At 39.3% G+C, this 21,658-nt stretch overlaps 1 protein-coding gene across 1 annotated transcript; it reads left to right on the top strand.

The window, feature by feature from the left end:
• Positions 1-16,243: 16,243 nt before the first annotated feature.
• Positions 16,244-17,177, top strand: LOC149459542 (olfactory receptor 5A2-like). Its single transcript, XM_089680972.1, has one exon. It carries the CDS (start codon positions 16,244-16,246, stop codon positions 17,150-17,152), a length of 909 nt encoding a protein of 302 aa, XP_089537098.1. The 3' UTR covers positions 17,153-17,177.
• Positions 17,178-21,658: the final 4,481 nt, after the last annotated feature.

Raw genomic sequence — 21,658 nt, 5'->3', positions numbered from 1 at the left:
ATGTCATGCCTGCTCCCTTTACATATGTGTATGTATAATGTACATTTATAATGCACAGCGCTGTGCAAACCGTTGGCACTATGTAAATACTGTATAATAAAAAAAATAATAATAGTGTGTACTGTACATGTCATTATGTACAATGACCTGTAATGACACATAGGCTGGGATGTCAGAAGAGAACTATTTCTAAGGATCACTTTCTCGGTATTATTTTAACCCCTTCACACCTAAGGGTAAAACAAATTTTAAAGCCTAAGTAAAATTTTACAACTTTGACATGTGTTAGTAAAACCGTACAGATCATCACAACTACTTTGTACATCCAGGTGAATTATACCAAGTTTTTTTTTTTCAGGACAAATTGGGCTTTCATTTGGTGGTAAATGGTAATGAATATCTCCTGTTTTTTTTTTCAATATCAAAGGAAATCTGTCCCAAAATAGTAAAAAATATATATATTTCTTAAGTTAGCTGTGTGTTTCTTGTTACTGTCATAACCTACCACTAAAGAACAACCCAAAATAAATGTTCCAGCTCTTGACGATCACGCAGAGCCATAAAAAGCATTGTGCAGGAGCTGCCAAGGGAGAGATCTGTATTGTTTACATACAGGTCTCTTCCCAGTTGGAAATCCTTGGAGAGCGCCGGGTGCCAGCGGGGAATCACCCAGTGATTGACAACCAAGGCCGCAAATGGCGGTGCGGGTAGGGTGCATGCGGCGCACAGGTGCCCCCTACCTGGACTGCAAAATTACGTATATATATATATATATATATATATATATATATACATGATTTTTTTGCACTCGTGCCACCCTGTAGCAGTGTTTCTGCTATAGGGCAGCATGGAAGCGGTTAAAGCATGTTTGTTCTGGGTCTGCAGTTTGCCACGTCTTTAGCACACTTTATGTAGATCTAAACTCCAACTATATGACATTTAGATGTCTATGTGCACTGTGTACAGCTGTCATATTTTTCTCATTTAAAATCAATATTCTCTCTAATATTATGTTTGTTTTTTAATAAGAACCCCAATTTTAACTCTAACCTAATCTCTGGTTTCCTCCGGTCTCTTTTAGCCTCTTCTTGACTTCATGTACTCACTCCAGAATCAGATGCACATTATTAGACAGGTATCCTGATGGTCACAATAGTGGGCTATGTTTGTCTTATGTGTGTCAGCAAAGAGGTTTCCACCACAGGGCAAAGAGAGAAGGTGACAATGCAGGAACACAAATGGAAGAGAGTTGTCCCTCCAAAATAGTTGCTTGACCAAGGACCTACATGGATGTGCCCCAAGGTTCAGTGTTGGGACCGTTACTTTTTAACCCAGCCGATGGCACAAAGGCGGCCGGCAAAACAGTTCGCCCCTCCGGGAGGACGCCATATGGCATCCTCCTGGACACAACCCCAGAGTGCGCTCCCTTTGGCGTGCAGCGTGCCGGTCTAACGTCGGCTGTGTCTCATGGACACAGCACATCCTTGATGAGGGTAAACAGCTAATAAAGTTGGCTGTTTACCCTGCGATCAGCTGTGTCCTATCACGGCCAATCACAGCTATAAACAAATAGCGGTAACTTGCTGCTACCACTTCTCCTCCTCACACACGGATCTTGTATGAGGAGGAGAAGGGGAACACTGAGTTACAGCTATCAGTATTGTACACCACACTGCCCGGATTGCCTGTCACAGCTGCCCATCAACCTACCTGTCACCAGCCCATCAACCTATCTGTCACCAGCACATCAGTGGACCTGTCGCCAGCCCATCAGTGTACCTGTCACCAGCCCATCAGCTTTCCTGGTACCTGACGCCAGTCCATCAGTGTACCTGTCACCAGTCTGTCAGTGTACCTGTCATACAGCCCATCACATGCCTGTCAGCAGAGCCCATCATCATACCTGTCAGCAGAGCCCATCAGCATACCTGTCAGCAGAGCCCATTAGTGTACCTGTCAGCAGAGAATATCAGCGTACCTGTCCAGCAGAGCCCATCAGCATACCTGTCCAGCAGAGCCCATCTGTGTTCCTGTCCAGCAGAGCTCATCAGTGTACCTGTCCAGCAGAGCCCATCAGCATACCTGTCCAGCAGAGCCCATCAGAGTTCCTGTCCAGCAGAGCCCATCAGCATACCTGTCCAGCAGAGCCCATCAGTGTTCCTGTCCAGCAGAGCTCATCAGTGTACCTGTCCAGCAGAGCCCATCAGCATACCTGTCCAGCAGAGCCCATCAGTGTTCCTGTCCAGCAGAGCTCATCAGTGTACCTGTCCAGCAGAGCCCATCAGCATACCTGTCCAGCAGAGCCCATCAGAGTTCCTGTCCAGCAGAGCCCATCAGCATACCTGTTCAGCAGAGCCCATCAGAGTTCCTGTCCAGCAGAGCCCATCAGTGTTCCTGTCCAGCAGAGCCCATCAGTGTACCTGTCCAGCAGCCCATCAATGTACCTATCCAGCAGCCCAGCAGTGTACCTGTCCAGCAGCCCATCAGTGTACCTGTCAGCACATTCATAAGGGAAGCCTATCAGTGCACCTGTCAGCGCATACACCTGTGCAGCTTGTCAGTGTACCTGTCATCAGCCTGTCATCAGCCTAATCAGAGTACCCATCACAGAGCCACCATCACTGCAGCCCATCAGCAGTGTACCCATCACAGTTGCCTAACATACTGCCAAGATGTCAAAAAAATATTACTCTAATGAGGAGGCTTTCAAAATCCTCAGCGTGATGGACGAGAGCAGCGGGGAGCTCTCACTGTCCGCTTCCGATTTGGATGAAGAGCCAATAGAAAGCAGTGGATTAGTGACCAAATTGGAAGAGGAAACAGTCCCTCCTAAAAGACTAAGATCCTCTGAAGACCAAGCAACCATGAGCAGCGCCAATGTACCAATGCCATTACACCCAAATGGTCAGTCAGCAAATGCCAACAGAGCTAGACCCCAGGATGACAGGCCCAGTACCAGCACTGGAATATCACTCCAGACCCCAAGATTCTGGGCCCAAACATACCTCCCAGACACTCTGGAAAACCCTCTGTGGCTGCCTTCTAGCTCAGGATCAGCTACAATCCACCCTTTCACCACACAACCAGGCATGCAGCCCAACACAGAAAGTTTTTCCCCAATTGATTTTTTTAAATGTATTTCCTTCAATCAATTGTAGATCAGACTAACCTATTTTCCCAACAATATATCATAGACAACCCCAATTTATGCTATGCCCATCCATTCGAGTAGAGACGGTTAACAGTAGAGGAGCTTAAATTGTTTTTGGGCCTTACGATCAACAAGGGGCTTACAAAAAAAATGAATTACATTCATATTGGTCCACCTACCCCATCCATCACATTGCCATCTTTTCATCTGTAATGTCCAGGTCACGTTATGACATGATAATGTGCTTCCTGCATTTCAGTGATAATTCCCAGTGCCCTCCCCGAGATCAGCCAGGCTATGAAAAACTGTATAAAATTTGCCCCCTAACTAATTTTTTTTCTAAAATATTTTTGAACCTGACCAAAATATCTGTGTGGACGAATCTCTTGTTAACTTTAATGGCCGGATAGGATTCAAGCAATATATTCCCAATAAAAGGACCAGGTATGGACTGAAGCTCAACAAGCTTTGTGAAAGTGTCATGGGATATGCTTTTCGCGTGTATGAAGTCAAAGACTCCCACCTCTAGCCCCCTGGGTGCCCAACCTACATTGGCACAAGTGGAAAAATTGTCTGGGATCTGGCCTTTCCACTTTTCCAAAAGGGGTATCACATTTACCTAGACAATTATTATACAAGCCTGCCGCTTTTCCGCCACCTGTACCTTGAGAAAATGGTGGCCTGTGGTACCACCCGAACAAACAGGAAGGGCTTCCCACAAAATTTAGTGAACACAATTCTACAAAGAGAGGAATCTGCAAGTCTGAGGAATGAGGAAGTGCTGGCCGTGAAGTGGAGGGATAGGAGAGATGTTTATGCCCAGTCCACTATCCATAATGACATCATGGTGGAAATTCATAGAAGACAAGGTCCCATCCAAAAGCCAGAGTGTATCCACAATTATAATCAATTCATGGGGGGGATGGATTTAAACTATCAGATGCTGCAGCCATACTTATCAACAAGGAAGTCCCTCTACTGGTACAAAAAAAGTTGCTATATACTTTTTCCACATGGCCATTTTTTATGCATACATCACCTATAAAAAAATCAATGGAAAGACCTACCCCTTCCTCAAATTTATAGAAGATGTCATCACTGCCCTAATCTATCAGAAAGGATCTCCACCACAAACCATTTACTCCGATTGTGTCAGCAGATTTCATGAACGCCATTTCCCTGAGAGTATTCCACCATCAGAAACAGGAAGAAGATGCCGAAAAAAATGTAAGGTATGCAACAGAGGGGGAGTTAGGAGAGACACTAGTTTTCATTGTCCCCAATGTCCCTCCCAACCAGAACTATGCATTGGAGACTGCTTCAGACGTTATCACACTTTAGTAAGATATTAGTTCCCCATATTTTTAACAGCCTGCAATTTCCCCATTTTTATTATCTGTGCTGATCTTTTGCCTGCTGCCTTGATTGACCATGCCTCTGCCTTCCACCTTAAATGACCCTGGCCTGTTTACTGACAATGCCTCTGCTTGTCGTCTGAATTGCTTCTAAACCACATTTCTGCCCTCCACCGAAACTGACCATGGCTTGTTTATCGACTATGCTTCTGCCTGCCGTCTGGATTATCAACCACATTTATGCCTTCCTCCTGGACTGACCTCGGCCTGTTAAATCAACAGTGTTTTTTGCCTGCTGCTTGGATTGATCTTTTGCCCTGCTACTGCGGTAGTGGGATTCAAGATAACACAGGGGTCTCACATATGTGAGGGGCTTCAGAATAGAGAAAAAACTGTTTTTGGTTTTCTCCAGTTTTTGTGATTCCCGGAACAGGGTCTGTTTGTCCGGAGGCTTCAAAGAGATTGGGTAGGATGAGGCCTCTACCCCTGTGCCTCGGTCCTACCTGACCAAGGCCCTAAGCCTGATGTTCCTGCCTGCTGCCTGGACCAGTACTTTGTGATGATCATATCTCTGCCTGCATTGACCCAGGACTTTTTTATGGACCATGTTCCTGCCTGCTGCCTGGACCAATACTTTGGCTGCACTGACCATATCTTCTCTTGCTACCTGTACTGACCCAAGACTTTTTCGGACCATGTTCCTGCCTGCTGCCTGGACCAATACTTTGGCTGTGCTAATCATATCTCTGCTTGCTGCCTGTACTGACCTAGGACTTTTTATGGACCATGTTCCTCCCTGTTGCCAGGACCAATACTTTGGCTGCACTGACCATATCTTCTCTTGCTACCTGTACTGACCCAAGACTTTTTCGGACCATGTTCCTGCCTGCTGCCTGGACCAATACTTTGGCTGTGCTAATCATATCTCTGCTTGCTGCCTGTACTGACCTAGGACTTTTTATGGACCATGTTCCTGCCTGTTGCCAGGACCAATACTTTGGCCATGCTGACCATATCTCCTTTTGCTACATGTACTGACCCAAAAAATTTTCAGACCATGTTCCTGCCTGCTGCCTAGACCAATACTTTGGCTGCACTGACCATATCTTCTCTTGCTACCTGTACTGACCCAAGACTTTTTCGGACCATGTTCCTGCCTGCTGCCTGGACCAATACTTTGGCTGTGCTAATCATATCTCTGCTTGCTGCCTGTGCTGACCTAGGACTTTTTATGGACCATGTTCCTGCCTGTTGCCAGGACCAATACTTTGGCCATGCTGACCATATCTCCTTTTGCTACATGTACTGACCCAAAAATTTTTCAGACCATGTTCCTGCCTGCTGCCTAGACCAATACTTTGGCTGTGCTGACTATAACTGCCTGCTACCTGTACTGACCCAGGACTTTTTATGGACCATGTTTCTTCCTTCTGCCTGGATCTCAGCCTGCTGCCTGTTCTGACCCTGGCTTGTTTATCCACCATATTCCTGCCTGCTGCCTGGGAGAATTCTGTGGCAGTTGCCTGCTTCCTGGTCCAATGCTCTCCTCAAACCACAGGTAATCTTTTGCTTATCCTTTCTTTAGCTAGGCTGTGAAAAAGTTTCACATGTGGTAGTGTCCTGTTCAGGAGGAGTAGTAAAATGTATTTTCGAGTAAATAATAAATTGACAACTTTGTGTAAAAAAAATACTTTTTCGTTTTCTTTCCACATTTTCTAAAAACTTGTGGAAAAAAATGACATCTTCAAAAGACTCATTATACCTCAAAGAAGATATTTTGGAGTGTTTTCTTTCCAAAATGTGGTAATTTTGTTTGTTTTTTTCATTGTCCTGGTGCCGGGGACCTTCAAAACTACGATAGGTAGTCAGGAAATTAGATGTGTAATCTATGCCCCTTTTATGCTCCTAGAATGCATGAAGGTGCTACTTGGATGTTGGTTCTCTGTATGTGGCCAGGCTGTGGAAATGTCTCACATGTGTTAGAAATATCTTATAAATTGACAACTTTGTGTGAAAAAAAAGCTGTCATTTTTCTTTCCACATTTTCTAAAAACATTTGGAAAAAAATACCATGTTCAAAAGACTCATTATGCCTTATAAAATATACCTTGGGATGTTTGCTTCCCAAAATGGGGTCATTTTGTGGGTGTTTCCACTGTCCTGGTGCTCCAGCTGTTTGCTGTGGGGGCACCCAACAGATAGGAGGAGCCAGGAGAGCCTGCAGGGAACCCAAGAAGAAGAGCATCCAGGCTGCTCTGTGCAAAACCACTACACACAGCAGGTAAGTATAGACATGTTTGTTATTTAAAAAAAAAAAAAAAGAACCTTTAGAATCTCTTTAACCTTTAATGACATTGGCTGTATATTTGGCACCATTGTCCTGTTGCTGAATGCATTTGGGATCAATGCTATGGCATGATGGATAACTATCTGCCTTTATTTCTCAGCATTGAGGACACCATTGAGCCTGACAAAATCTCCAACTCCATTTGTAGAAATGCAGCCCAAAACTGACAAGGAACCTCCACCATGCTTCGCTGTTACCAGCAGACACTCATTATTGTATTGCTTTTCATCCTTTTAAAGAACAAACTGCCTCTTGCTACAGCCAAATATTTCAAATTTCCATCAGAGCACCTTCTGCCATTTTTCTTTTCTCCAGTTCCTATGTTTTCATGCATGGTTGTGTCACATAGCCTTGTTTTCATGTCAGAGGTATGGCTTTTTGGCTGCAATTTTTCCATGAAGACCACAGTGGCAAGACTTTGCTGGACAGATGATGGGTGTACCTTGGTCCCACTGGTTTTCTCTAGTTCTGTGCTGATGGCACTGCTAGACATCTTCCAATGTTAAAGAGAAGTAAGCATAATGTGTCTTTCATCTTCTGCATTAAGTTTCCTTGGTCAACCACTGCATCTATGGTCCTCAATATTGACTTTTTCTTTGTGCTTTTTAAAAAAAGTATGAAACCCCAGTCTGCTTTGAGATATTTGCCTGAGAGAGACCTCTCTGATGCACTATAACTACCTTGTGTCTTGTTGCTGTGCTCCGCCTTGCCATGGTGGTTGACCTGTGACATAAAACTGTCTTCAAAAGTTCACTTTAGTAAGCTGAAGACACCACTCAACCAACCCAATGCTTGGCCTCAGCCAGTGCTTCTCCACCAGCCTGTGATGTGTTTCACCCCACCCACAAGGGCTAAGCCATAGACCTATATCAGCGGTGTTCTGTCTTTGGCATTCTGATCCCTAACTCTGGGCACTGATGGGGAATAATCCATACAATTTGCTTTGAGCGGCAATGTGTGCTTTCCCAGGTCAATGCTCACTTTAGTAGCAGAGTTTTGCTGTTCCCCACCCAGTTTTAGGCCTCCTACACAGTTGTTTATTTTCAGTTAATGACTGTGTTTCAACTTTACTATGAAAAATAAAATTGACACCAATAATTATAGCCTCCTTTCATAGCCAATATCTGCTTGCATATATTTGTATTGGAGGGTCAGTATTTTTTCCCTTATATTATATATCAAACTGGTTCATTCATCTTTTACTAGTGTAGAAGTTTTAAAAGACCTTTTTTTCATTATTGATGCAATGAACCGCATAATATGCCTTGTTTATGTTGTATTATTAGTTTGAATGTAATAGAAATCATTAGAGGATCCCAATCCTCTGGCGGCACACCAACAAAACTCTCTAATTAAGTTATTCATTAACAGATGTATGAAGTTTGTTAAAACTATGTCATACTCCTGAGGTTATCTCTACTTGTAACTTTGAAATTAACAAAATAAAAGGTTTAATTTAGCAATTACCATGATAATTCCCAGCAGTGAAGATGCGAGGGAATTAGTTATACAGTCTCTGAATTTAAAATGAATCATAAACTTACAGTATTGAAAGACCCAACAATAATAATTAATACACATGTATTATCACGTCCATTGCCCATATACAAAACATTACTTTTAAAATTATGAAAGGGAAGCCTTTAAAGGTCATTAAAAATCCTAACAAATGTCCACTGCTCATTGTACAGTATAGACAGTTATACAAGACAATGTCAGCTTATGCTCCAGGGTTGTCCACACAGAAAATATATGCCTAGAAATTGTGATAATAATAAAAATAACAACAATAATAACAACAACAATAATAATTATTATTATTAGAATTAAAATACACTTTATGTTGTATAGCGCCTTTAAAGTTACCCTCTCAAAGCACTTAAAGAAAAAGAAATAACAGCAAATGATCCACAAGAAAAACTATGGATCCGCCAACTGCCATGTGCTGTAACTCCTTTGCCCAGTATGGACATCTGATCTCAGTGTTGGCATCAACAGATTTGTGTACTTGTCTCTGATACTTTCAGTGTTATTTTCAGTGCTGCACCTCAATGGATTTCTAAAAGCTGTCTATGAAACCCTTTATGAATTCCCTGGATTTTGTGCTTCTTTATCAAGTTCCAAAGTTGAAAACTATGCCCTTAGACCCTGTGACATACTTTCTGTTTCTTTCCTCTTCCTGATCTTACACAAACTCTAATGCTTTGAATGCACAAATAATATCTGCAGTTAGCTTCCAAAGCTTGAACTACCATGGCTTCATCAACTGAGGCTGTACTGCGCCTGTTCAGGGGGCAAAACCAGTCAAAACCTGCTGATCTGCCATCTAACTGAAACAGTAGGCATGTTGTTAGATTGCACAGCAGATAGAGAATCTTCAAGTATGTTCACCTGGGGCACCATGTATCATTAATGTGCAGAAAAAGTACAGTGGTCCTCCAAGCCTCCAGAATTACAGTTAGTGGAATATGTAAAAGAGGAGGGTAAGGAGCCAAAAATTGCAGTTTTGCAGTCTTTTTATATGAACAAACACTCAGAGGCTAATTTCCCCAATGCTGAATGTTGAAGGAAACATAGGTGTTACAGCTCAAAGGTGACAGAAATAGTCAGCAATTTGCACATAAAAAGAAGAGAAAAATGCACCAACCTGGTGTAATTATAAGGGATTTCTTTAACAAATTTCTCTCATAAGTAGGGCAGGTTTGAAGCACTGGAGAGTAACCCAGTAGAAGCCTTCTGCACATATAAGGCCTGCTCAACATGGTTGGTGATGGAGCTCATGGCTGGAAGTTTCAGAAGACCTTGGATTGTCTGAATAGTATGTGATCAATAAAAAGCTCTACATGTGCAGTGTCCTTGCAGCCAAAAGATTTATTTCACTCCCAAATGAATTCAAGAAATTTGCAGGAGCATTCACACGAACCTCTAATCAGCAAGTACAGCGCAGATATACAGATATTCAGTGGGTCCTTGCCAGTGCCAGTGCAAGGTCATACGATGCTCGGGATGAAGATGAGAAACTGTACTCCATGGAACCGACCTTACAGCCCCCACCAACCCCCCCCCTAAACAGCTTATTTTCCCTTTTGCATACACATACAGCCATCACCTGTACACGCACAGCTCCTCCAGCCCCCACCTGTGCACACATACCTCTTTACTTGTAATCATACAGTCCCCCTAGCCTGTACACATAGCCCCCCTCCCAACACGCACACACACGCCTCTACACACAGCTCCCTCATCTGTGCCCTGTGGACTTTTTATTTACATATTGTTGCACTGTGCGAGAGAAACGCATCTACTGCTTTACAGAGGTAACATAAGGTGCATTCTGAGGAAAACACAACAGAAGAGCTCATGCTAGTGCTCTATGTTCTTATCAGATGCTTGAAATCCATTTTAAGCTCTGCACCAGCTGATCTATAGTTCTAAAATTACTTATAGACTAACAATTTTGATTTATTGCCAGTGTGTAAAGGATAACATCCTGATCAGCGAGATGTTTCTGCTATAAACTCTCAGGAATGAAGCAGGAAAAAGGCTTATCAGCTGTAGTTGTCCAAACCCAACAACATTTAAGGCTGTAGATGGCAGTTCTAAGAAAATGTATGAGAATCCTGAAGCAAAGAACTCATAATTTGGGTTTTTAGATCACATCTCCGGCTAGTAAAAGAATATTATATTTTCCCATACTAGTCTCATGCCACTGTAACGTCTCCATCTGAACTGAGGACTCGGTCAGTGCTTGTGGTGTATCCCTACAACCTTTCTTTACCAGTAATCTTTGATTAGAAATCACTTGCATTATTATCTGGTTGGGAATATACAGTATGAATGTAGGTGGTCTTTGCATCCTTCTTTTTCTATCCCATTATCCAACAGAACCCTCCCCCATATTGCTATGTAAGGTTGTGATTTTTAAGGTATTCTATGTGGCATCCCCTCAAGAACCAATGGTCATCAGATGGCCAAACTTACATTTTGATGGCCCAATCTCCTACTATCTCCTACTCTGTTCACTGCGATCCCTGAAACCCCTTCTCTTTAGAGCAGCCTATCCCACCCCCATCTAGCAATAGTATTTCCACTTTCTCCATCACCTCATTCCCCACGGTTTTTACATTTTGTATCTCTCGACCCTCCCTCTTAGACTGTAAACTCTAACAAGCAAGGTTTTCTGATCCCTCCTTTATTGAATTGTATTTTACCTGTATTGTTTGTCCTCATGTTGTAAAGCACTGCACAAACTATTGGCTCTATATGCCTTCTGAATAATAATAATAATAATAATAATTATTATTATTATTATTCAGAAGGTATCTAGAGCCAATAGTTTGTGCAGTGCTTTACAACATGAGACAATACAGTTACAATGCAATAATAATAATAATTATTATAATAATATTAACATTATTATTAGTATAATTTTATTAATATTATTGATATTATTATTATTATTATTATTAATAATAATAATAATAATAATAATAATAATAATAGTATACAAAATATGCAAAGAAAACAAATACTTAAAAAAAACATTATTTTTTATTTATCAAGATTTTCTATAATACTATATTATCCTAAACTTGACAAAATGCAGAAAAATTTTGACAGAGAGAAAAGAAGATTGATGTTCTGAAGAATTGTTATTTTAACCTTTTGTGTATATTTTCTTTCAATGTGCTTCCATTTTTGGTCAGTTTTTCTACTTTTCTACAATTATTGTCACTTTCTTTCTGCATCAAAACTTCCAATTTCAAACTTGAGCAAGTTTACTTTTACTTAAAGTTACTTAATTATCAGTAGGGCAAAGTTGTGTGTCTGTGGGGAACAAATGAATCCCAGTGATGGTTTATGTAGAAATAATTTAGATGAATACAGAACCAATATACACTCCTGTGTGCTCTGGAAATGTCAGGGGAAATTTCTGTATTATATATATATATGTTTATGCTTCCAGTAAAACTTAATTGTGACAGAGAATTTCATGTGGATTTTCTGTCATAGTAATGTAACTTTCTTCAGCAAAATGTATTCATATCAGACCTGCTGCCTCTGAACTGGCCCTTCCATAAGAAACTCCCCTCACTCCTCTTGTATCAGCATTTACTTGGAAGTATTAGAGGAAAGAGGCCAAAACAAAGAAAATTCATCATTTTTATAGTCTGGAATTTCTCAGGTATTCATTTAAATTTGTAATGATACAGTAAATGTGATGACATTGTCACTGTTTAAACGCATTTTATATGTTTATCTATATTTAGCCTTGAAAGAAAAGTAAACTTAACAAGCTATTAAATGATTTAATAACATGGATTCCCATACTGCATATTTTATTGATTACATTAATAATTAATAAAGAATAAAGGTATTACTAAGTTAAGAAGAACATGCCTCTTTTTAAATATTAGTGTTCATTATTTTCTATGTAAAGTATTAAGATGATTAACAATTAAATATATATTTGCTCATGCTACAAGTGTTTGAATTTATACTTGTACATACTTGTCAGCATGTTTAGCAATATTGTAAAATTTATTATGCTGCAGCTAACGCCAAACCATAATCATTTTTATGCAAATCATAGACAAATAATATAATTGAATGTCATATGTATATATATATATATATATATATATATATATATATCAATGTTAGCACAAAATACTGTAGATAAAAATAATATTTTGGCCTATTTAAAATGAAATGAAAATTTTATGATTCTGGTAAAAATATATATATATTTTATGTATGTATTATTATGATATTTACAAATGAAATAAAGGATTCTTAAATGTTGAACTTTTAATACATTAAAAAAATTACCAAACAAAATGAGTAAAAACAAAACAAACATGTTTGAATATTGTTGGTTAGAAAAAACAGAAATAAACAAGAAAAGGATCAGAAATATCAAAGTTGACGGGATAAGGGGAAGCATAAGTTAATTAGGACTGAATAGCGTTAACTAGGAAAAGATTTTCTTAGGCATTTTATTTCGAAAAAAATATTTTTGGCTTAGCTCTATCTACTGTCTGATCAATGTTTATAAACAATGTTACTTTGTATCTCTCTATCTCCCATCTAATCGATGTTTCTAAACAATGTTACTTAGTTTCTCTCTATCTCCTGTCTGATCAATGTTTATAAACAATGTTACTTTGTATCTCCATGTCTCCTGCCTGATTAATGTTTCTAAACAATGCTACTTTAAACCTTTCTATCTCCTGTCTGATTATTGTTTATAAACAATGTTACTTTGTATATTTCTGTCTCCTACCTGATCAACATTTATAAACAATGTTACTTTGTATCTCTCTATCTCCCATCTGGTCAATGTCTATAATCAATGTTACTTTGTATCTCTCTATCTTGTGTCTGAACAATGTTTATAAACATTTTGTCAGAAGGTCCCATTTGGACAGGAGGAGCTTTAATTACACAGCAAACCCCCTCTGTCATTTTAATGACTGGGAACTGTGGCAAATATTAGGAGGATGGGACAGAAGGATAGGATGTACTACACACACACCATGTGTACTTAAAATTGTGTAGTAATGTATATGTTTCAATAACTATCTAAAGCTCATAAAAGTGTTGCCCAAAGTCTACACTGTATATTCTGAGATTTAATATTTCTCTGATATGATTTGGTTAATGAGAGTTCTTAGACCATGAGTGAACGCTTTAACAGAAAAACAGATATGTATTGTTAAATAGTATGAAGGTCTAAAACTAACAAAAAATACAATGCATACAATCTATCTAGACAAGCATTTAGATTTAAGTGCAAGAGGATATATTCCACAACTACCATGAATCCGCACGTGAGGGCCCCATTCTAGTAACTGTTGCTCCAAAGACTTCTCCTAAGTTCCCCATCCAACTTCATCCTCTAGTGTGAGTACTGTCATAGGCCTCTCCTCTATTCACTTTCATGGAGTGGCTCTGATTGGTGGGCATATCTATTCCCTTTATTCAGATATACTCATTCAACTTCAACTCATCCTTAATTTCCAATCACCTGTATTTAGCATAAATCACCCCCCTTTAATGCAAATCTTAGTACACCTTTTTAGAAATGGGAATTACTTATTCATGAAAGGATGGCCACCCTCATTGCATATCTAACCCCTCGCCCTCCTGAGGATTTACCCCCCTTCCTGACCAGGCCATTTTTTGTGATACATCGCTGTGTTACTTTAAGTGACAATTGCACTGTCATGCAATGCTGCACCCAAATTACATTTACGTCCTTTTTTCCCCACAAATAGAGATTTATTTTGGTTGTATTTGATCGCCTGTGCGTTTTTAATTTTTGAGTTTGAAAAAAAAAAAGACCAACAATTTTGAGAAAAAAAACAATACTTTTGATTTTTTGTTATTAAACATGTTCAGTAAAACTCAAATGTCTTCATAAATTTATGCTAAAATGTATTCTGCTCTGTTTTTTCTGAAAAAAAATCCCAATACGTGTAAATGAATTGGTGAAAGTTATAGCATTTACAAATGGTGGTATATACTGGGATTTTTTCATTTATTTTACTTTTACTAGTAATGGCGGTGATCAGCAACTTATAGCAGGACTGTGGTGGGCATTCTGACACTGGGGAGGGAGAACTGACTTGGTGTCAATGACATCCCTAGTGACACCAATACAGTGATCAGTGCTAATCAAAAGCACTGACACTGTACTAATGGCACTGGGCAGGAAAGGGGTTAACATTTGGGGGCATCAAAGGGTTAACTGTGTGCTGTGTGCCATTTTACATACTGGGCTGTGTTTGTACTTCACTGTAAGCACATTGCTATGCACAGCCATGTAAAGCAGTGTGCAGGAGCTCACAGGGGAGAACTGATTTGTTTACAAACAGTTCTCCTCCCCATTGAAGATGATTGGCAATCACCAGGCGCCGATGAGTAATCACCGGCCGGAACCTGTTGATTGACAGCCAAGGCAGCAAATTGCAGCAGAGTAAATATACGTGATTTTGCGCAACCTTGCCGCCCTGTAGCAGTACTTCTACTATAGGGCGGATGGGAAGCAGCTAAACAAGGAGATCCTTCAAAGTGGATGTATGGAGAACAAAGAGGTTTGGGTCCCGTTGTTAAGATAAACAAACTCAGGTGCCGAATTCTCTGTGAAAAGCCTTCTTACAGTAGTAATGAATAGAATATTCCCCCTGGTGAACAATTACCCTCCATCTTCAGAAAACAGACCTATCAGAAGACATAATACTAACTCACATTTATCAAAATCTAACTAAAATATATTCCTGATTACAATATTATTTGCATCTGGTAATGGTGATTTCACATCATCCTGGAACAAAAGTATACAGTATGTCAAAACTATTTCTTTATTCAGTTTTGGATAAGGTCGAAGAATAATTAAAACCCTCTCAGGATTCCCTGCAATCCTCCATTAGAGGTTTACTCTCACCTTTTGTCTCAGTGACAATGGATGTACCACACAGGTAATGAGGGAAACCCTGCAGGAAATATCAGCAACAGAAATAACAATCTCACAAACAGTTCTGCTGCTTCACCTAAAATAGTAAAAACAAAATAATGAGTTCCCCTCACTTACTTACCCTAATGTAGCCACGAAGAGCATATAAAACCAGGTGGGTACTAATACTTACCCAGCCTAAATACTACTACTAAATACCAGGTGGGTACTAATACTTACCCAGATCTAAATCTGAGAAAATGTTTTTATCTGGACGCATACTTTACAAGGCCACTTTAGGATGCCTTAATTGCATGTTACAGTAACTGTTCTTGCAGGTCAGGGACCCGGGGCCTTTATCTCACTTTCCTGTAAAAAATATTTTTCTTGCTGGAAGTCTCTGCAGCCTCTTGAATTCAGAGCTGAAAAAATAGGATATATTTTTATCTCCACACTGAATATTGTCATATATAGAACATTTTGTATTTCAATAAAAATGTTGGAACCTAATTTGTGGTCCTGTTACTACAGCCTGGACTCCCAGAACTACCACACAAATACAAATAAATATGTAATGTATGAAAAGTTGTATTTTTATTTCTAATGCTGCAGTAAAAGCTGACTTTTTTCTGTATCTTTTATATTGGTCAAATTAAATTACTCTCTGCTTTATGTATTCTGCAGAAATGTTGCTTTTTTGAGCAGAATTCTGAGATTTCTGGTAAAGAATTTTATCATTTGGCAATGCTGATAATAATAGGAAACTGGTTCAGGATTTCTGCAACAAATTTTGAGTCAACTTTTGGAGGGTTTTTTCTCTTTTTTTATACTTTAGATTGTTAGAAATCAAGTCCTAAAAAGATTAGACGACACAAAATGTGATGCATTATTGTATGGTTTCATCAAGGAAAAATATGAACACAGATATTGTAATGAGGAATCAGACAATTGATTTTTTTCTCGCTGGACTGTCTGAGCTTCCAGCTCTTCATTTCCCTTTCTTTCTCTTCTTCCTCCTCATCTACTTTCTGACATTAATCTGGAATTTGCTGATCATTGTCCTCATAGTCACTGACTCTCACCTCCATGTTCCTATGTACTTCTTTCTTGGGAACTTGGCTGGTTTGGACCTCTGTTGTTCTTCAGTCACCGGCCCACGAATGTTATTTGACCTTCAGACCCAGACAAGAAATATTACCATCATGGCTTGCATAACCCAAGTCTTCTGTTTTATATCCTTTGCCTCCTCTGAAATTTTTCTGTTGGCTGTTATGTCCTATGACCGATATACTGCTATTTGTAATCCATTGCATTACACACAGATCATGAATTGGAAACTGTGTGTACAGTTGGCATCCATTGTGTGGTGTCTCGGTTTTGCCTATTCTTTAGTTCTCACTCTTTGTGCCCAAAGGTTATCTTTCTGTGGATCACATATTATAGAAAGCTTCTTCTGTGACCTCCCACAGTTGTTTCAGATCTCCTGCAGTGACATCTTCATCAACATTCTGCTCATCTTTCTCCTGGGTGGAACCCTTGGAGTTGGGTCTCTGATACTGACCATCCTTCCCTATGTCTATATCTTCAAAACTGTTCTGAAAATGACAGTTAAAGGTAAAAGGAGTAAAGTTTTCTCTACATGTACCTCTCACCTGACAGTGGTCTTCATTTTTTACTTTTCTGGTTTTTTTAATTATCTTCGCCCAAGCACTGGTAATCACTTTGCTGCTGATAAAGTGGTGTCCGTCTTTTACACCATAATTGTTCCTCTCTTCAATCCTCTGATATATAGTCTAAGGAACCAAGATTTCAGAACAGCCTTTCACAATGTTTTTTTATAGGAACATTTTTCACCTTCCAACTGAAACACAGAACTCACCTTAGCGAAACCCTCATTTCGAGATATTGGAAAGTGTGGCATCCGTCCACTTCGGGAAAGCTACCCAAAAAAGTGTTTAAAACAACAATCTTAAGCGGGATCAATCGGGAGCAGCCTTCCTATATGAAAGGGGACACTCTGACACTGGGCATCTTGCCAAGGATATATGTGCTCATCGATTGGTTGCGTTTACAGCTTCCCCGTGACCTCCTGTGCATTATGGTTCTGATGAGGTCTGTTCTTTCCCATCTTTCCAGAGCTTTGGTAATGAATTAATTTTATGCTGCGACGCTGTCAAATGATGTGTCTATTTCATGCTGTAATGCTCACATTATTACTGGTGTGTGTTATTATGCAGATTGTGATGACTATAAGATATATCCTCCTGTGTGTCGTGTGATAATAAAAGTTGAGGTTTTGACAGTGCAAGAATATTGCAGTTGGATTCTGTTATTTCTTGGAGTTCTGGGTGAATTCTATGATGTGCCAGGGCAGATGTTCATCCCGTAGTGGGTCTTTCACATGCTTAGAATAACTAACGGTGTAAACACTGGTAAAACGTACCTGTGTGTGTGACTATTGCTTTTAGTTATTGCATCCAGCATTGCATTACACTGGGGATTCCAGGTAACATACGTCAATGTAACAGTGATGTCAATGGTTGATGTGAAGATGTCATATATAGAAATGCTAGAAATACCTTCCATATTGGCAAACGTTTGACAATTAGTAGGGATGCCCGAAATGCCCAAGTTTAGTCCAACTCTAGGTTCAGATCAAGTTGTTGGCTCATCCCTACTAATCACTCTATGGTTCAATATTTCAGGTTAACAATTAAAGTTTAACTGTAAACTAAAGAGCCAAATGTTTCCCTCAACACATTGTTTTAGCTACTTGCCTACCCTTTCTTCTCAGGCCAATTTTCAGTTTTCAGTGCTGCTGCACTTTTAATGACAATTGCGCGGTTCTGCAACACTGTACCCATATGACATTTTTAGCATTTTTTTCCACACAAATAGAGCTTTCTTTTGGTGGTATTTAATTGCCACTGGGGACTTTATTTTTTACACTATACATGAAAAAAGATCAAATCATTTGAAAAAAAAAGTTTTTCTTTGTTTCTATTATACAATTTTGCAAACAGGTACATTTTCTCCTTCACTGATGTATGTTGATGAGGCTGCTATGATAGGCAGCACTGATGGGCACTGATAAGGCAGCACTGGTAGGAATTGATGAGGAGGCACTGATGATGCTGCACTGATATGCAGCACTGATGGGCACTGATAGGTGGCAATAATGGGCATTGATAGGCAACACTGATAGGTGCTGACTGGTGGCACTGACTGGCGACATGATGGGCGGCACTGATGGGCACTGATGGGAGGAGCTGCTGGGTACTGCTGAGTGGCACTGCTGGGTGGAACTGATGGGTGGCACTGCTGGGCGGCACTGCTGGACACTGATGGGCATTGATGGGTGACACTGCTGGGTACTGATAGGTGGCACTGCTGGGCACTGATGGGTGCCACTGCTGGGAATTTGTGGGGCTGCACTGATAATCAGGGCACTGATAATCAGTGCCCTGATTATCAGTGCAGATATCCCCTGTGGCACTTGCTGGTTATTGGCAGTACTTTCCTCATACTGTGACAGTGTGAGGACAGTGGTGTAGATAACCGGCAACTGAATTTACATTAATAGGACACAGCGTTCACAGACATCGCCGGGTGTGTGCTGCTGGGGGCTTGAGGAGGGCATGTTCTGGGAGGACATCATATGATGCCCTCCCAGAACTGGACAACCGCGTTGTAGCTGTAATTCGGTTATAGCCCGGTTGTCAAGTTGTTAATCCAATATTTGTATGATGGTCACAATTTTAGAAGGTTTACAACAATGGTTTTCATTACCTTTATGATCTATACATTTAAAACAAAGTGTCTTCACCTCAATCATTCACATCCAAGCACAAACCTTAAAGTTTAGAACCTTTCAAGTGTTTTGATAAAAGTTGGAATTAGTAGATTTAGGATTTATTCACATTTTGGGATCACCAAAAATAACATCTATTGTATTCCAGTATTGTGTGTATACTTCACAGTGCATCATGTTCAGTGTCTGTCAATCACTCCATAGATTGGGGATGTAAAAAAAAAAAAAGTCTATTTAAAAGAATGGAATTACTTTGACACCATTACTTATCATGAGAAATATTGTTTTCCATAGTTCTGACATTTCACAAAGCTGCTTGAGAAATTTCTCTGCTCTTTTTCTGTAGTTTTACTAAAAGAAAAAGAAAAATTTATTCTAGTTATTTAAAAATTAGGACAATAATTTATATCATTGTAAATTTAAAAATGATCAAAATGTATGTGGGGGGCAGCTGGAGAACAAACCTTCCTAAACTTGTCATCTTTGTTCCCTTTTTTTTACCTTTTCCCAGAATTTTTATGTTACTAGATTTGTTCTCCAATGGCTCAACTTTGAACCATTGTATAGTTGATTCTTTCCAGTATCACGACTCCCCATTTCAAACTTTTATAAAATTGGGGAATCATTTATTAGTAAAATGAGAGATGAAAGGGCAAAGTCTGGAAAATATAAAAGCAGTTATTTATTTCCAAAGGCCCAAGGAGTGTGTCGCTGAGGGATCAATAATTCAGATGATGGTTGGTTTTCTCTAGAGATTCATCTTCCAGAGGATCCATGTTGTAAATAAATCTCTGATGAACACAGAGCCAATCTACACCCCCGTGTGCTCCGGAGATGTCAGGGGAAATTTCTGTATTATAAATATATGGATGTGTGGAGGTTGAAATGCTATTGTCACCACATAGATGTCACATAGATTTTCCGTTGTATTCATTTAAGTTTCTTCAGCAAAATGTATCAACATCAGACTTCTACCAATGAGCTGACCCTTCCAGAGGTGACCCCCCCTCACTCCTCTCCTATCAGAATGTACCTCTGCCAGGGGGATCACTGACAACTAGGAGCTAAAACAAGGAAAATTCTTCATTTTACCCATCAGGCCATTCACAGGTATTTATTTCCCTCAATATTTGTTTTACAGGGACGATATTTATTTGTAAAACCCAACCAATTCCAAATGTTGTAAACTTTTTTTTTTTTTATCAGAGATGAAATATAATCAGTCAGAATATTTTTTCCCCTTACATCTACTGTAACATTTTTACATATGACAAAACAATGATTGTATTGATTTGTTTTTATTTTTTCTTAATTGAGGCAAAATGTATTTTGGTAAAGAGTCACATTTTATTTTCTGTGCAAACCAATAAATATGATCCTACACATTGTATCCTGTATCTTTGTTGTTAATATATTGTTAATATATGTTTCCATCAAAGAGACACATTGTATGTGTCTCTTTGATGGAAACATATATTAATAATCTATGAAGCATTTTGTTTAAGGGCAGCACAGTGACTAAATGGTTAGCGCTTCCACCCTGGCAGTACTCGGGTCATTGGTTCAAATCCCAACCATGGTACCACCTGCCTGGAGTTTGCATGTTCTCCCTGTGCCTGCATGGGTTTCCTCCAACTACTCCAGTTTCCTCCCACACTGCAAAGACATGCTGGGAGGTTAATTGTCCCCTGTCTAAATTGGCCCTTGTATGTGTATGTATGAACGTGAGTTTGCAACCTTAGATTGTACGCCCCCTGAGGGTTAGGGACTGATGTGAATATACAATATACATATATGTAAATATGTTAATATTTCCCTGATTACATTAATAAGAGGCTAACTACTGACACCGTTAAAGAAATCACTTCTTTATTCATTAATAATGTACAGTATATATTAATTATCTTCATAGTTAGTTGCATGTACATCTGAATGAAAAAAAATGGATACAGAATAGTTTTTTTTTTAATTATAGCTAAATTATTTTATTATACTGGACACTGATCAAATAAATTTAGTTTGCATCAAGTCACATATTACATATAAAAAAAAAACAACAAAAAAAGAAACTATATATATATATTTAGATACAGGGCAGGTAGAGTCACATTTTGTGTTATGTACAAGCTGATCAAAGTGATGCTGTTGTCACTCTCTACACACAGGGGTTTATTTACTAAAGCTGGAGAGTCCAAAATCAGACTCCCTTCTGCATAGAAACCAATCAGCTTCCAGGTTTCATTGCCAAAACTTCATTGAATAAGCTGAGGTTAGAAGCTGATTGGTTTCTATGCAGAAGGGAGTCTGATTTTGGACTCTCCAGCTTTAGTAAATAAACCCCATTGTGTTTCTTTAATTTAAGGAAACAGAAATGAATGATCTATGAAATGTTTTATTTAAGATCATTTTTATATCTAGCCTAGTTGTTTCCTGTGGTTGATTTTTCTCTGATGTTAATAAAGAGTTAAGTGTTGATACATTTAAAAATATTATTAATATAAATACAAGTTTGGCCCTGACTCACCAGATTGTAAAC

Source organism: Staurois parvus, unplaced genomic scaffold (genome assembly GCF_062004578.1).
Source record: "Staurois parvus isolate SC_StPar_1 unplaced genomic scaffold, SC_StPar_1.0 ptg000254l, whole genome shotgun sequence".
Lineage (NCBI taxonomy): Eukaryota > Metazoa > Chordata > Amphibia > Anura > Ranidae > Staurois > Staurois parvus.
The sequence above is the reverse complement of the archived record's forward strand: the minus strand, read 5'-3'. Positions and strand labels throughout refer to the sequence as shown.